Genomic DNA, 17,964 nt, shown 5'->3' on the forward strand with positions numbered 1-17,964 from the left:
GGCCTTGCAAACATCAGTGGCCACAGGCCCAGTATGCTGCCTGGCACTGTACTAGTTTAGGACCTGCAGCATGTAGGTAGCATCCTGGTGTTTATGATACAAAGCTGCTCTGCGCAGCAGCTTTTCAGATTCTTCTTGCAATCTCCTGAGGATTATCTGCCCCATTTTTAAAATGAGGTGGAATACCCAAGGTCATGTAGCCAGTGAGTGCTCTGGGGACCACACTGTCTGCTGTGTTCCACCAGACCACACTATGAAATAGGAATAAATGTTCCTGTTGCAGGACTGCTGGGAAAATGGGTGGGGTGGCACTTAAGTCACCATAATTTTGAAGACCTGCACACAGAGGGCTCCAGGAATTGTAGACGATAAGGAATTTCAGTTCTACCCACTACTTAAGTACTTGTCATGTACTCTTAGAGGAGGCCAGTAATGATCAGAACCCTTTTACTTTAAAATTAATATATTGTATTAGAGAATATATTAAGTGGTTATATTGGGTTATGTTAGGATATATACTTGAATGGAAATACATGTACTATTAGCAATCGTCATATTTCACTTATCCTGTAATTAGACAAGAAAGCATAATATAGTTCTACTCATGGGTATGCATACCAGTGTATAAGATTTTTAGAAGTTTTTTAAAAATAAAAGCAAAATGTAAGATCTTGGAGATACAATCATTTTTTTTTATTTTTTTTATTTTTTTTTTTTGAGACGGAGTCTCGCTCTGTCGCCCAGGCTGGAGTGCAGTGGCCGGATCTCAGCTCATTAACTCTTACCAGATACAGAGATTTGCTCTTAACTATTCTGCATTGTTACTTTTTTTTTTTTTTTTTTGAAATGGAGTCTTGCTCTGTGCCCCAGGCTGGAGTGCAGTGGCGCGATCTTGGCTCACTGCAAGCTCCGCCCTCCCGGGTTTACGCCATTCTCCTGCCTCAGCCTCCCGAGTAGCTGGGACTACAGGCGCCCGCCACCTCGCCCGGCTAATTTTCTTGTATTTTTAGTAGAGACGGGGTTTCACCGTGTTAGCCAGGATGGTCTCGATCTCCTGACCTCGTGATCCGCCCATCTCGGCCTCCCAAAGTGCTGGGATTACAGGCTTGAGCCACCGCGCCCGGCATTGTTACATTTTTTAAATTCTGCATTGTTGCCGGGTATGGTGGCTCACGCCTGTAATCCCAGCACTTGGGGAGGCCTGAGGCGGGCAGATCACCTGAGGGCGGGAGTTCAAGACCAGCCTGACCAACATGGAGAAACCCTGTCTCTACTAAAAATACAAAATTAGCTGGGCATGGTGGCACATGCCTGTAATCCCAGCTACTACTCATCTCTACTAAAAATACAAAATTAGCTGGGCATGGTGGCACATGCCTGTAATCCCAGCTACTCGGGAGGCTGAGGCAGGAGAATCGCTTGAACCCGGGAGGCAGAGGTTGCAGTGAGCCGAGATCGCACCATTGCACTCCAGCCTAGGCAACAAGAGGGAAACCCCGTCTAAAAAAGAAAAAAATATACACACACACACACACACATTCTGCACTGTTAAATAAAAGAACACTCCGCCTGGTGAGTGCCCTGCCACCAGAGCACTGCCACTCCCTGACACCATGCCCTGCCAGTGCTCCCAGCATGTGAGTCAACAGTTCTAGGTACCTTTGGATGCTACAATCCATGAAGCAGGACAAGATAAACTGCTGCCAGGCACAATGGCCCACCTATAGTTCCAGCTGCTTGGGAGGCTAAGAAGATTGAGCCAGGGAGTTCAAAGTCAGCCTTGACAACATAGTGAGAACTCATCTCTAAAAAAGTTTCTTTTAATTAAAATTAAAATAGAGCATTACAGAGAATACTGTCATTACAGGTGGCAGGCGCCTGTAATCCCAGCTACTTGGGAGGATGAGGCAGGAGAATCTCTTGAACCCAGGAGGTAGAGGTTGCAGTGAGCCAGGATCGCACCATTGCACTCCAGCCTGGGCAACAGAGTAAGACTCCCGTCTCAAAGAAAAAAAAAAAAAAAAAGATGGCATCTGGACTTTTTGCTCATGGCCAGTGCTCACAGGTTTCCTGAGTACATGCCAACTGCACATTCCAGGATCCAGGAGAGGGGCCTATGTGAGCTGCTCAAGCCCAGCTGTTGGGAATGACCCCAGCAGGATGAGACTCTGGTATATCAACACATTCTATCTTCAAAAGAATGTCTACAACAGCACGTTCACCAGGATGTTCCACAGCATTGCCTAAGGCCTCTGAAATTGTGTATTCCAGTGAGCCACGTGATACTGCAGAGATGCTTTTTGATCGTTCATTCATTGGTTCACTGTTCCCCCTGCTTCACTCCAATCTTAACAACACAGGCTGCTTCTCCTGCAAGGGGAAACAGCATCCGCTGCCATGCTTCTTGTACACTATTCTCAGTCCTGCAGAAGGTCTCCCTCATTTTCGGCCCTCACCACCTCCCCAACCCCTACTCCAGCATTCTCCACACCTTACCTGGCTTTATTTTCTTATTCTCACTGCCTGATAGATGCTCTATGCTTATTCATGATGTCCCTCCTCCATTGGACTGTAAACTCTGTTGGGCCAGGACTTCATCTCTTATTCACCAGAGCAAGCTTGTCCAACCCACGGCCCAGGACAGCTTTGAATGTGGCCCAACACAAATTTGTAAACTTTCTTAAAACATTATGAGATTTTTGTTTTTGCAATGTTTTTCAACTCATCAACTATATTGTTAGTGTATTTTATGTATGGCCTAAGACAATTCTGCTTCCAGTGTGGCCAGAGAAGTCGAAAGGTTGGACACCCCTGCACTAATGTCTGGCTCATTATAGGTGTATTAAATGAAGAACTCTGGAGTTTGGCCAGGCATGGAGGCTCATGCCTGTAATCCCAACACTTTGGGAGGCCAAGGTGGGAAGATCACTTGAGCCCAGGAGTTCAAGACTATCCTAGGCCACATAGTGAGACCTAGTCTCTACAAAAAAATACAAAAGTTAGCAATTTCACACAAGAACACCCAGCTGTTGAGGGGCATAGCCACGAAGTGAAGTCTCCCAAGCCATGTGCCATAGATTAAATTGGGCAGACTCCCCCGGTGCAGCCATAGGCTGTGTTGGGGAACACGCAAGACAATAATGAATTTGCAATTCCTTTTGCAAGCTTCAAATGCCACCACTCCTGGCATTTATTTATTTATTTATTTATTTATTTATAGATGGAGTCTCGCTCTGTCACTCAGGCTGGAGTGCGGTGGCATGATCTCAGCTTACTACAACCTCCGCCTCCCGGGTTCAAGTGATTCTCCTGCCTCAGCCTCCTGAGTAGCTGTGATTACAGGTGCCTGCCACCACGCCCAGCTAATTTTTGAATTTTTAGTAGAGACAGGGTTTCACCATGTTGGCCAGGCTGGTCTCGAACTCCTGATCTCAAGAGATCCACACGCCTCAGCCTCAAAGTGCTGGGATTACAGGCATGAGCCTAGCTCCTGGCCATTATTTACTGGGCTTCTCCATGTGTCAGGTGTTTAGCGCATACTGTCCCACTAAAGTCTCAGAACAGCTCTTCCAAGGAAGAATTTTTTCACAATTTCCAATTTATAGATGAGGAAATGGGCTCAGAGAGAAGTAATTTGCTCAAGATCACAGAGCATAAATTCAAATCCTGGAGGTTTGATTAAAGAAAATTAGAAGCTGAAGCATCAGTGGGGTAACATCTATACAATCTCCTAAAGATGAACACTCAGGGTCTCTAATCTGCCCCCTCCCCAAATATCCCTGGGGTGAACGTCTCTATATTTGTGCCCTCACAGAGCTGAGTAAGAACATGTTTAGGATATGACCCTAGGGATAGAATTATGAAGTCAAAGGGTCATGGATACTTTTCTTTGCTGTACTTGAGGCTTCACATCTGCCCCAGGTATGTCTGGCTCCTCCCCTCCCTTTCCTGGGATAGGCCCACACCACCATGAAAGACCCATACTGCCCCTCCCGGGAGCTGGGACCAGGAGCCCACCACTGTGTCTGCCGTCACTGAAGAGAAGGAACATCCTCCCAGACTGAGGGTTTAAGACCAAAATAGCCTGTGCCCACTCCCATGTCTGCTCTTGCCTTGTTTATGGAAAGTCAGAAGCTCATGGAATGTGAGGATTGTACAATGACGTCATCAAGAATGTCCGGGCCACATGGCATCAAGGTGAAATCATTCAAGGCTCAAGGCCCCCTCTTGGGGCTTGCCTTGGGGCCCTGAGCAGTCTGTCCCAGGCCCTGCAGCCAGGCCTGAGTCTTCCAGTCCCCTCCCCTCTCTAGGCCTGTCTCTCCCACAGGTCTACAGGGAGTGTCAGATGACAATAGAATGTGACTTGTAAACCATAAAGTACTAGACATAAGTGAGGAGCTATCATTATAGATCCAAGAGTTGACAATCTCTAGGGTCAGAAGTTAGCTGCTAGGGGCTAAGCCCATACAGATAAAATTGGCCCATCCCTCCAAATATAAGCAGTTGGTAAGAGCTAAGTTCGAGCCCGGGTGCAGTGGCTCACGCCTGTAATCCCAGCACTTTGGGAAGCCGAGGCAGGTGGATCATGAGGTCAGAAGATTGAGACCATCCTGGCTAACTTGGTGAAACCCTGTCTCTACTAAAAATACAAAAAAATTAGCCAGGCGTGGTGGTGGGCGCCCGTAGTCCCAGCTACTCAGGAGGCTGAGGCAGGAGAATGGCATGAACCCAGGAGGCGGAGCTTGCAGTGAGCTGAGATCGTGCCACTGCACTCCAGCCTGGGAAACAGAGTGAGACTCCGTCTCAAAAAAAAAAAAAAAAAAAGAGCTAAGTTCGAACCCTGGCTCTATTCACAGCCAATTCTTGGACCTTAGGCAACTGACTTTACCTGACTTTACCTCAGTCTCCTTAGCTGTAAAATGGGACTAATAATGGTGTATATCTCATTGCTAAGAGATTACAAGACATGTTGCAACCAATTTGGAAAACAGTTTGTCACTTCCTCAAAAGGTTAAACAGTTGCCATATGACCCAGCAATTTCACTCTTCCTTATCTATCCAAGAGAAATTAGAACATAGGCCCCCACACAAAAGCTTGTATCTGAATGGTCAGAGCAGCATTATTCATAATGGCTAAAAACTGAAAACACGCGAATGACCATCACTGATGAATGGAAAAACAAAATCTGGTCTAGTCCCAGCTCCCAGGAGGGGCAATATGGGTCTTTCATGGCAGTGTGGGCCTATCCCAGGAAAGGGAGGGGTGGAGCCAGACATACCTGGGGCAGATGTGAATCCAGAAGCTCTGATACATGCTACAATGTGGATGAACCTTGAAAATGTTCAAGAGAAAGAATCCAGACATAAAAGGCCATATATTGTATAATTCCATTTATATGAAATATCCAGAAAAGGCAGATCTATAGAAACAGAAAGCAGATTAGTGGTTGCCAGGGATTGGGGAAGCCAGGATGCGGAGTGACTGCTAACTGGTAGGGGTTTCTTTTAGGGTGATGAAAATGTTCTAAAATTAGAGTGTTGTGATGGCTGCACAACTTTGTAAATATGCTAAAAATCTTGTACACTTTAAACGTGAATTTATGGTATGTTTATGTTCCATAAAACTGCTGGGGAAAAGACTGCAGGAGAATGTAGGTAGAGCTTTGGGCGTGCGTGGCTCAGTAAACGCTGGTGATTATTAATAATTAGGTCTCACGAGATAATTTAAAACCCCAGAAGCAGTGAGTGCGATGGGACTGCCAAACTTCTCGCTCAGGCTGGGCCTTTAAGCCGCTCTGCGTCCCTGAACTCACTTGGACCTCCTCAGAGTTCCTCATATATGAATGGGGGAAACAATCCCTATCACGTCCTTGGGGTCTCGCAAGGAGCGGGGCTCAGGAGGCAGATGAGGAACATGGAGGAAGCCCTGGGCCTCTGGCTCGCGCTCTGCAGTAGGTGACAGGCCCCGCTTGGGGCCAACCCGGAAAAGCCCGAGCTCGTCCAGGTGAGTTCTTGTGATTGGCAGCCCAGAGGAGGGCGGGGAGGGCTGCGGTGACGGCTGCCCCGCCCCCTCACGTCGGGCTTGCTGGCGCCCGCCGGGGAAGGTGGGCGGGGCCCGGGGTCTGCGGCGCCCATTGGGCGTGGGGGGAGAGCTCCCGGGTGGGCCTGTAGCCCCGCCCCCTCCCTTGCGGCGGCCAATAGGCGCCGCGCGTGGGCGGGGCGTCGGCGGCAGCCGGGCGGCTGAGGTGGCCGCTGGGGCTCAGGCGGCGGGCGCGGCCGGGATGGCGAAGAGCAACGGAGAGAATGGGCCGCGCGCGCCCGCGGCCGGGGAAAGCCTGTCGGGAACCCGGGAGAGCCTGGCCCAGGGCCCCGACGCCGCAACCACAGACGAACTCAGCTCTCTCGGATCCGACTCGGAGGCCAACGGCTTCGCCGAGCGCCGCATCGACAAGTTCGGCTTCATCGTGGGCTCACAGGGCGCCGAGGGCGCGTGAGTAGCGCCGGGGGTCGGAACTGAGCGCGGTACCCACGCGGGGGGCCTCGACACAGACGGAGGCGCCCTCGGGACTTGCCGACACGTCCCCCTCCCAAGCAGGGACCACCAATCCCCCTTCCCTCTCCTGCCCCACCCCCACCATCCCTGCCTTCCCAGACCCGCCCCCTTTGCAGTCCTACTTCCGACCCAGGGGGCGGACGGGCCCACACCTCCACCTGCCACCTCCACCCTCCAGACAGACTGACCCGCCCCCAGGAAGGACCGACTGTGCCCTCCTCCCAGCAGTGGAACAGAATGACAGACACTGCCCCAAAGCCACCCCTGCCTCCAAGGCCTTAGGGATGATTGTCTCTGCCACCCCGACAGGCTCCCAGATGGCTGGCGCCCCCCTCCATAGACACGTATTCTCCATCCCTCCCCCTCCCACAAACCCACAGATGCCCTTGTCTCCCCGCCCCCCACACTGCCCCCACACCGAGAGACCTCAGACCGACTTCAGGACTGACTGCCCTGCCCCCACCCCTCCCAGGACAGACTGACCCTTTCCTCGAGGCACACATACCTTTGGATGGACTGACATTGGTCGCCTCCCTCCCCTCAGCCGCATCCTAGGACAGACAGTCCCTTCTCCTCATGGAAGGGTTAGAAAATGGCCCCCTACCCCCTCATACACAGCTTCCTCCACTGGCACCGGCAACAGGTGGGCAGGTACTCCCCCTTCCCAGCACCTACAGGGCGACAGGGAGCACCACCACTAGGACAGACCGTCAGCTTCAGCAGCCACAGGAGGCAGTAGATGGGCTCTGTGTGTGTCCTGGAAACATGTGCCTCCTCCCAAAGGCAGATCTTGGGCATGGGACAGGGGCAGGCAGGGAGACAGCAGGGTCCCTGCTCATATAGCACCCCCTGATGTCCTATCCCGAGAGCACCCAGACACCCAGCTAGCAGACAGAGAAATGTGGGGCAGTGGGCTAGCACCTTGCCTCCAAGCTGGGCCGCACGGTGCCCCACAGAATCCCCTGAGCCCAGGCCTCAGAGATCATGTGCACAGGCGGGCGGTCCCCTTAGAAAAGATGGACTCCATACCCCACTCCCATCCCAGCTGTCCTGTCATGTGAGACCAGTGTTGTGCACAGAAATGACAAGGCTCCCTCCTGATGTGTGCTTTCCATCCCAATCACCAGTAGGAGCTCCTGAGGCCCTGCCATGACCCTACTCCAGAGAATATCCTTTCTCCCCATCTCTGACCAATTGAGATTGTCCAAGGTCACCCCAGACTCTCTCATGACTTATGGAAGCCCTTTGACTGTCTAAGAACCCCTGTCACTTCCGGGATTTTCCCCAGCCCTAAAGCCTCTTATTCACCAGGCCTCCTTCTTCCTTGGAGAAATCCAGGCCCCTCCCCTAAGGGAGTTCCCTCTCACCCTCTGGATCTGTCTCCTCCAATACCTCCCTACTGGCTCACAGCAGGCTAAGCTTAGTCCAGGACCCAGAGAGAGCACCCCTCATTCTGAACCCTCCCCGTGACTGATGCGTTGTCACAGTTCCCCAGGGATTCACTTGTGAGAACTTAGTGGGGACCTGGAGTGTTTTGAATTGAAGAGCAGTCACCTGGGATTAGGGCCCAGGGAGGGGTGTGGTCTTGAGATCTGGGAAAGGAGTTCCCAGTTGCATTTATGGGACCTTGGAAGGAAGAGCTCAGATTTGTGGGAGAATGCTAGGGCATGAGAATTCCTACTGCATGCTTATCAGGCAATCAACCACATCTTGGGGTGCAGAGCAATGAGATATATTAGGAAAAGGAATTACACTTGCTAGCTTTGTGACCTTGGGCAAGATCCTGAATCCCTGAGCCTGTTTACTCACTGTAAAGGGCAACAGTAACACCCACTTCTCAACATTACTCTTGGGGGTTAAATGAGATCAGATATGTGAAGGTGCTTAGCACAGCACTTGGCACAAGTAGTGGCCCAGAAAATGTTAGTTTTCTTTCTTTCCTTCTAAGGGTCTGAGAAATGAAGAGAAAAATGAGGGCATATCTCTGGTATTTGTGGGCAGAGTGAGGCCCCAGTGGAAGCACCTCCCTTTGGCTGTAGTCCCCAACCAGGCAGCCAGACATCTGTCTTTCTTACCCCACAACCACAAACCCGGGATGTGGCTCTGCAGACACCCTCTACATTGCTGCTGTCTGTAGGGCTGGGACTGAGGTCAGATCCCAGGTCCAGTTCTCTCTCCCTCCCTCACTTTGTGGAGCCTGTCGGTCAACCCAAAATCTCTGGTATCTGAAAGCTTCGATGTTCCCTACTTAGTTTATATTGTGGTTTCAAAAAAGCCAAGAGTAAGTCCCTGCCCAAGGCCATAAAGGGGAAGTTATGGGAAGTTTCAGGGTGACTGCCCTAAACCCAGTCTTGTGGTTGAAGGCTAGGAGTCCATGTTCTATGCTAGAGAAGTGAAACGTTAGCACTCATGGGTACTGTGGTGATGGTGGGGACTCTGACTCCAGATTAGAAGTCCATTTCAGTTACCCTGGGCCAAAGGTTGTCTCAAGACATTTTGGTTGTGGAAGTTGCCAGGCCCTGGGGGTAAGAAAGCAGGTCACAGGCTACCTTACTCAAGTGACTATTAGCTACATGGTATGAGTATATCAAAAAACCATAGACTGCACTGTAAGAGAGAGAGAGAGAGATATATATATATATATATATATATATTTTTTTTTTTTTTTTTTTTTGGAGATGGAGTTTCACTGTGTTGCCCAGGCTGGAGTGCAATGGCACGATCTTGACTCACTGCATCCTCTGCCTCCTGGGTTCAACTGATTCTCCTGTCTCAGCCTCCTGAGTAACTGGGATTACAGGCACCCATCACCACGCCTGGCTAATGTTTCATATTTTTAGTAGAGATGGAGTTTCACCATGTTGGTCAGGCTGGTCTCGAACTCCTGACCTCAGGCGATCCGCCCGCCTTGGCCTCCCAAAGTGCTGGGTTTACAGGCGTGAGCCACTGTGCCTGGCCTGCAAGGGATCTTAATAGATTGACCAGCTCAGACCTTCTCTCTCTCTTCAGAGAGAATAACTTGCTTAAGATCATAGCATATTAGTGCAGAACTAGGACTTGGATTTAGGGTTTCTGACTCCCAGGTCAGTACAGTTTCCACTGCCTTCACCATCCATAAATATGGCCTTTGGTCCCTGCAGGACATCAGGTGTCAGACAGGTAGAACAGAAGTGTCTTAGCAGTCACCTGCCTTCTCTTACCTTCCCTGGCTTAGCTCAGCACTTTCGACTCTCTCAGCAGTATATGAGGCTAATAGAAGTAGCTCAGAAGGATAAGAGTATGTTGTCATTACCAGTTCATTAGACTGATTGGCTTCAGGACTAGGAAGAGGCTCATTCACCTTTTTCTCCTTAGTCTGCAGTGGAGTAATTAATACTTATTTACTGGGAGACATTTCAAGTTAGGAAGCTGAAAGTGGCGGGGCATGGTGGCTCACACCTATAATCCCAGCACTTTGGGAGGCTGAGGCAGGTGAATCGCTTGAGCTCAGGAATTTGAGACCAGCCTGGGCAACACGGTGAAACTCCGTCTCTACAAGAAAGTACAAAAAGTTAGGTGGGCATTGTGGTGGGCACCTGTAATCCCAGCTACCTGGGAGGCTGAGAGTTGGGAGGATCTCTTGAGCCCAGGAGGCGGAGGTTGCAGTAGAGGCAGAGGTTGCAGTAAGCCAAGATTGCGCCACTGTGTTCCACCCAGCTCTTTTTTGAGACAGAACATGACCCTGTCTCAAAAAAAAAAAAAAAAAAAAAAAAAAGGCTGAGCACTGTGCCTCATGCCTGTAATTCCAGCACTTCGGGAGGCTGAGGCGGGCAGATTGCCTGAGCCTGCCTGGAGTTCAAGACCAGCCTGGCCAGCATGGTGAAACCCTATCTCCACAAAAAATACAAAAATTAGCTGGGTTTTGTGGCATGCACCTATAGTTCTAGCCACTCGGGAGGCTGAGGTAGGAGGACTGCTTGAGCCCAGAAGATGGAGGTTGCAGTGAGCTGAAATCATGCCACTACACTCCAGCCTGGGAGACCTTGCCTAAAAAAAAAAAAATGCTGAAAGTGACCTTAGAGCCTTAGAGATGGCCATTAGCATACAGATAGATAAACTGGAGGCCTGTGAGAAACCTGGAATTCCCGATTCCCAGTCCTAGGCCTTTCCATTTCTTCACCTTATCTGTCTTTTGAGCCTACTCTGCAGGGAAACTTTAGTGAGACTGAGATAGTCCCTGTCTGCTTTTGAGTAGTAGCCACAGGCAAGAAAGCAGCTAGCCAGTAAATGATCCTGTGGGTGGCATAGGCATAGAGCAGAGTGCCCACAGCATTAGTTCTTCTGGCTTGTCTGGAGACCGAGTTGGGCATTGAAGCCCAGGAAGGGCCAAGCGCAGTGGTTCATGGCCGTAATCCCAGCACTTAGGGAGGCCAAGGCAGGCAGATCATTTGAGGTCAGGAGTTTGAGACCAACCTGGCCAACATGGCGAAACCCCATCTCTACTAAAAATACAAAAATTAGCCAGGCGGTAGTGGCGCGCACCCATAATCCCAGCTGCTCAGGAGGCTGAGACAGGAGAATCGCTTGAGCCCGGGAGGTGGAGGTTGCAGTGAATTGAGATCATGCTGCTGCGCTCCAGTGTAGGTGAGAGAGTGAGACCCTGTCTCAAAAAAAGAAAGTCCAGGAGGGACCAGATGAGGCAAAAGACATGTTTTCAGCAGGAAAGGGTGGGAGGAGTGATGATATCCCTCCTGTCACTTTGGGGCAGGAAGAACAGACTTGTTTGGTGGCCCTTCTGTAGCATAGAGGAAGTGGTCAGGAAGGGAAAGAAGGATACAAGTTGTATACCAGGTCTGCTGGCCCGAGGGAGGTGACCTGAGAGAGGTGGTCCCTGACCTTCTCGTTTTCCTACATGATTGTCAGGTCTGGCCTCCTGAGGCTGAGAGCTTCCCACCCAGCCTCAGTCCACTCAGTCTGCAGGCCAGATGAGGTGAGGAGCTATGCTCTCTGGGATCCCATGGGTGTTGGCTTCCTGTTATGGGAGCAAGGGATCTGAGCTGGACCCAGGGAGAAACATCTGGAACAGCAGTATTGCCTTCTTCAGTTACCATTCCCTGGGCCTTTCATTACTAGCCAACTTTGGAAATCATAGAACTGGCTTAATTGGCATCCTCATAGTTTATTGTGTGCCAGTTTTTATTGGAGTAGGGTCAGGGCCCTCCTGGCAGGCCAGATCCTGACTCCTTGCCTTATTCTCTAATTTGTAAACTCAGAGCATCTACTTTTCTTGAGCTGTTACAGATCCCAGGAGAGCATGGAGCTGGCAATGAGGTGGTCCTTGGGTGGCCCATCTGGAAGGAGGCATTTATATATATGGGGCCCTGGGCTGTGACTCTAGACTGCAGGCCTCTCATTTTCTCTCATTTTTCCCTTCTTAGCCTCAAAGGAAAATCCGGTTTGGTGGTGCTGTGAGTGTTAGGGCCTCAGACAAGACCTGACTTGGTAAAGGAGGGAGCTGGCACACCAGCTGCTATGCTGGGAAGGTGCCTGTGTGTCCGCCTACTGGGAAACTCTAAGCTGTGGGAAAGAGATAAGACGGTAGCACCTACTTGATGTTTTGTCCTACCAGCATCTGGGCCTGAAACAGGACCTCCCAAGGGGCAGTGAGTCCTGGCTCTGGCCCAACCACTCAATCTCTTTATACCGAGGTGGGCGAGAGAAGGTGCTGTATGCTCCCTCCTCACACAAGCTCCAGAGTCTGGCTGGCTATGTGATCTTGGACATGTTGCTTCACTTCTCTGAGCCTCAGTTTCTTACCTGCAAAATGGTTATGATAACACTGACTTTGGAGGATCGTTTTGAGGTTTAAATGAACTAATGTTTGAAAAAGTCTGGCACAGGGTAGGTGCTCAGTTCTTCTGCCTCTTAAAGACTGGAGCGGCTTGTGGTTCTATGTTTTCATTTTCTACTTCCATCTTTGGCTATAATGTTGAGTGTCAGTGAGGCCCAGCCCCTGTGGGCAGGAATGAACCCTAACCTGTGGTGAATCCTCACTTCCCCTGAGAGGGGTGGTTATCCCCATTCTGTGAATGAGCATACTGAAGGCCGAGGAGAAAGTGCCTAAGGTTTGCCAGCTGGTAAATGGCAGAACTGGGACTAGAACCTGTTTCTTGACACTGAATCCAGTAGTGACTATGCCTTGCTAAGGTGGCAGTGGGCAGGGTGCCAGGTGCTTACCAGTCCCTAAGGCCCTCACACCCAGGGCAGAAGTTAGCAGGAATCTAGCTGCCTCTCCCTCCCAGTCTGGCAGGCAAAGCAGGTGTCAGTACAATGAAAGGTCATGGCCATCAAGCAGGAGAAACGCACAGCGAGGAAAATCCTTGGGAGAGGTCCTGGAAGCATGGCCAGATCAGGCCTGGCCTAGTTCTCCCATAGGCCAGAGTCCGGATTGCATTGGTCTGACCCCAACATGCTGCATAATGGCCATTTGACTTTGATATCTAGTCTGTGCCTTTTGGAAGAAGTGTTACTTTGTAGATGAGGCAGGGATTATGTTGCTTGTACCGGTGAGGAATCTGAAGGTTGGAGAACTCTTGCTGTCAGTATACTGTGGAGCCAGATCAGAGAGGGATCCCAGGTCCTCCGACTCTCACCCAGTGCTCCTCTAGCTGCATAGCACTGCACGTTCTCTTCCCCTTTCTCCTCCTCAGTCAAGGTAACTGAGCCTCCAGGCTCAGGATGCACTGCCAACCAGAGCAGAGCCCTGCCATCATCCATCCATTATCCTAGCTGATCACTTCATCCCGCAGACAGTACACTTGAGGGGTAAGAGGCCTCCTTTAACTGATTAGTCTGCCCCTGGTAAATCTATTGCCGCAATCCTGGGCCCAGAGACCCTCTCTGGCAGGGAGAAAACTGTACTGGCCACCCCACTGGCAAGTCAATGCTCCTGATACTTAACCTGCTTAGAAGCCCCCACCTAGGATTTCATGCCAACTTTGGCTTTCTCTGTCTCATCCTTCCCTTTCCCATCTCTCCTCCTCCTACCCTACCCTACTGCATTCTGTGCCCTGTCCGGGTCTTCAGAGGCTGCCATAGCTTAGCACTCAATGCCTCCTCAGGTAGAGAAAGACTCAGCAGACCCAGCAGCCTGGGAGAGCAAACCAAGGCTTACTTTTGCCTGCTTATCCATCTTAGCAGTGAGCTTATTTACCACACATTTATTGAGCATCTACTCTGTCAGACCCTGTGATTTGGGCAAGAGATACAGAGCTGAACAAGATGTCTGTGTTTTATTGCCCTCAAGGCACTCACAGACTTGCTGAAAAATAGAACCACAGACAAATCTTTCCAGTGTTGAATGATGAAGGCTGTCATCAAGGCATGCAGTTCTCCTGGGAGTATAGAGGAAAAAGCAGCCAGCCCCACCTACAGGAGCCTAGAAAGTAGTAGCATTTGATCCAGGTTTCAGAAGAGGCAAGGCAGGGCTGTCCTTTGGATGAGAGGGGACCCATGTGCAATGTCCCTCCCAAAAGCAGTTGTTTGAGCCAATGGCAGAGACGACAAGAAGAACGGGAGGCAGTAGGATGATACGAAGCAAGGGTAGGTTAAGGAAATGGGTTGGGTGGTCCGAGTCTAGCCTTGAATGTCAGGCTGAGGCCTCCTCTGTTGCATAAAAGTTAGTTCAGGTCTGGCATGGAAGGTGACCTAAAGAGGAGCTGGACTGCAGGCAGTGAGACCTGTTGGGAAAATCAAGAATGGCCTAAAAGGTGAGACCTTGAAGAGGTCTGGAGCAGTGAGGATAAAGAGGCTGGCAAATCATTAGGGCTTGGTTCATGACTGCCATGTGGGCTCATGGAGAGGTAGGAAGACTCTGGACTAGCTGAAGTGGCTTTGGCCTCTTACAGAGTCCATTCTAGAGCCCTCTGGCTACAAGGAAGCAAGTCCAGTTGTGGCCTTCCTCTGAAGTGGGCAGTGGGCTGCTAGTGACTGTGCTGTGTCACAGCTCTGGGCTCCCCAAGGTGCCTGGTATGGCTGGCTTGCTCAGGGCACATCAAGGGGTTCTTTATCTCCTTCCAGCAGGAGAGTGGGTTGGCTGACCTGGTTGGGGAAGGAGTAGGTTAAGCAGTGTTGAGCTTCCTCGTCTCTGCCTGGCAGACATGTTGGATGGCAAGGAAGGATGCAAGGAGAACCAGAAGAGAGGAGTGGCACCTGAGGACATGGAAAACCTACCTTAGGGTGGTATGGCAACTGGGGAGGGTTTGGGCCTTTGGACACAGCATACACTGATCAAGGGGAGGCAGATGGCAACTGGAGGCTTGTTTGACCTCACCTAGCACCTTTATTCTGTTCTTAGAGGTGGTGCCTTGGCTGGGACAAAACCTATGAGAAGGCAAACTCCTCAGCACTTACGAGGGGCACCACCAGTGGCATCTCAGAGATGCGAGATTCTGGCTGGAAATGTGGATTTTAGGCTAGAGCCCTGAGAAAGGGCTCTGAACCAGGCACAGGGGTCAAGAGTGTCAGTGATGGCTCCACCACTGACCTTTGTAATATGTGACTTAGGCACATCCCTCACCCAACCATGGGGCTAATGCTTTCAGTTTTCTTCACCCAGCACTTACTATATGTGCAGCCCTGTGCTAGGCTCAGGATATAGACCTGATCCTGCCCTCACAGGGAAATCAGACATTAAACAAGTAGTTTCAACCAGCTTGGGCAACATAGTGAGACCCCGTCTCTAAAAAATAAATTAGCTGGGCGCGTGCCAGTAGTCCCAGCTACTACGGAGGCTGAGGCTGAGCCTGGGAGTTTGAGGCTGCAGTGAGCTATGATTGTGCCACTGCACTCCAGCCTGGGTGACAGAGCGAGACCCCATTTCTAAAAAAAAATTTCAAAAAGAGAAAGAAGTTACCAGGTGTGGTTGTATACAAAGGATTGTGGGGATCAAATTAGATAATTGGATTAGGAACATAGTGTAAACAAACACTGCTGAACAGAGATCTGGAGACCTTAGCCCTGTGCCTTACTGAGCCGCTAACTAGCTGTGTGACCTTGAGAAAGTTGCTTAATCTTGTTTTTTTTGTTTTGTTTTGTTTGAGATGGAGTTTCGCTCTTTTGCCCAGGCTGGAGTGAAATGGCACAATTGATCTCGGCTCACTGCAACCTCCACCTCCCGGGTTCAAGCGATTCTCATGCCTCAGCCTCCCGAGTAGCTAGGATTTTAGGTGCCCGCCACCATGCCCGGCTAATTTTTGCATTTTACTAGAGACGGGGGTTTTGCCATGTTGGCCAGGCTGGTCTCAAACTCCTGACCTCAGGTGATCCACCCACCTTGGCTTCCCAAAGTGCTGGGATTACAGGCATGAGCCACCATGCCCAGCAAAAGTTGCTTAACTTTTTTAACCTCAGTTTCCCCCACATAAAAATAACGCAGTTTGTAGGTGTGTGTGTATGTGTGTTTGTTTTTAGGAGACAGGATCTGGCTCTGTCACCCAGGCTGGAATGCAGTGGTGCAATCATAGCTCACTGCAGCCTCAACCTCCCAGGCACAAGTTATCTTCCCACCTCAGTCTCCTGAGCAGCTGGGATTACAGGCTCAAGCCACCATGCCTGGCTAGTTTTTTTTACTTTTTGTAGAGACAGAATCTCACTGTGTTGCCCAGGCTGGTTTCAAACTCCTGGGCACAAGCGATCCTCCCTCCTCAGCCTCCCAAAGTGCTTACATTATAGGCATGAGCCACTGTGCCAGCCAACTAAGGCAATTTTGGTGGGATGGTGTTGAAGACAGCTACATCTGACATCCTGAGACTGACCGTGGAGTATATGAAAAGTGCTTTGAAGCCTGAGTAACATAGGGAGATCCCATCTCTATATCCGCTAATTTAAAAAATAGGTGGGCGTAGTGGTGTGCACCTGTTGTCCCAGCTACTTAGGAGGCTGAGGTAGGAGAATCACTTGAACCTGGGAAATCAAGGCTGCAGTGAGCCATTGCACCACTGCACTCCAGCCTGGGCAACGGAGACCCTATCTCAAAAAAAAAAAAAAAAAAAAAATAGTGCTTTGAGAAGTTCTGTATGCGGTACCACGGAAGTTCGGGGGGGTCACCATGGCACATGCCACAGAAGCCAGTGCTCCTAGCATGCTCTGTTCCTCTTGGGAGAGGACCTCTCTTATTGATTGATTGAGACAGGGTCTTACTTTTTTGCCTGGGTTGGTCTTGAACTCCTGGCTTTAAGTGATCTTCCTGCCTCTGCCTTCCAAAGTGCTGGGATTAGAGGCATGAACTACCATACCAGGCTGGACTTCTCTTTGTGTGCGGGATCGGTGTCCCTCAGCTCTTTGGGGATGTAATCAAATCAAGGGATGCTTTGATTTATCTAGCTCTTTAGTCTGCAAAGTGCTTTCATTTCCACTGCCTCTCAGTGACCCTTATGGGAGCAATGGGAAATTGGTAGGCTATTATTTTATCCTATTTCCTGATAAGGAAACCATAGGTGAACAAGTGATGGAACTGGGCCTGGCACCTAGCACTCCTCTTTCCCAATTTCCCATCTTACCAAAGTTGGTGACCACTGTGTGGCCTCTCCTCCTTCCCTTCCTCTCCCAGCTTAGGACTTCAGCCCAGCCCCAAGTGTCTGCACTTCTACCAGGCTTCTCAGGTTGTTTTTGTTGCTAAGTTGTCATGAAGGATGACACAATTCCTGTCCCAGGACTCCACACACAGCTCCTCATATGTACCCCAAGACAAGGCAGGAGCAGCTGGGTCATGAGTGGCCCGGTGAAGGAGCATAAGTTTGGAGAACTCCTGTCCCTCCTCAGTGCTTTGGGTCTTGGGACACTGAGTCTGGAAGCGATCTTCCCTGGCCAGCCACTTTTGGAGAATGCTGCTGTTTTCCCTTTCATCTGTCTTGGCTTCACAAAAAAGGAGAACGTAGGCCGGCACTGCAGCTCACGCCTATAATCCCAGTACTCTGGGAGGCCGAGGTGGGCAGATCACTTCAGTCCAGGAGTTCAAGACCAGCCTGGGCATCATAGCAAAACCATCTCTCTACTAAAAAGACAAAAAAATTAGCTGGGTGTGGCGGTGGCATTGGGAGCGGGAGTATTATTAGGATTAAGGGAGATGTTGTCAGTAAAGCACTCAGCACAGTGTCTGTCACGAAGGGCTCTGTGGAACATGGTGGCTCTCACAATTCAAGTGTAAATTACCCTGTGAGATTTCACCTCAGGCATTTAGCATAATGGTAAGAGAGCAATGCAGCTTTGGGTTGAAGATCTGGCTTCCCTCACATGCTCTTCCAACCTACCCATGACTGTGAGGGTTAGGCAGGAGCCAGTCCCACTCAGCCTGTGGTCTGGAGCTTCCTGGCCTGCCAGGGCAGGTTGGGAATCCCCCCATGAGTTCCTCGCTGAGTCATCTGGAGCAGGGC

General features: G+C 50.4%; 1 protein-coding gene across 5 annotated transcripts in view; it reads left to right on the plus strand.

Annotated features, from left to right (window-relative positions):
- Positions 1-6,224: 6,224 nt before the first annotated feature.
- The window catches only part of TBC1D10A (TBC1 domain family member 10A), a 35,081-nt gene continuing 23,341 nt past the window's right edge, over positions 6,225-17,964 (plus strand). For all 5 annotated transcript variants that reach the window (XR_012418853.1, XM_005567616.5, XM_074004014.1 and 2 more), the window contains exon 1: positions 6,225-6,490. Coding sequence is in view for 1 of the 5 variants with exons in the window: in XM_005567616.5 (XP_005567673.1) it covers positions 6,282-6,490 (209 nt within the window). In the remaining 4 variants the exon portion in view is untranslated. The remainder of the gene's footprint in view (positions 6,491-17,964) is intronic.

Source organism: Macaca fascicularis, chromosome 10 (genome assembly GCF_037993035.2).
Source record: "Macaca fascicularis isolate 582-1 chromosome 10, T2T-MFA8v1.1".
Taxonomy (NCBI): domain Eukaryota; kingdom Metazoa; phylum Chordata; class Mammalia; order Primates; family Cercopithecidae; genus Macaca; species Macaca fascicularis.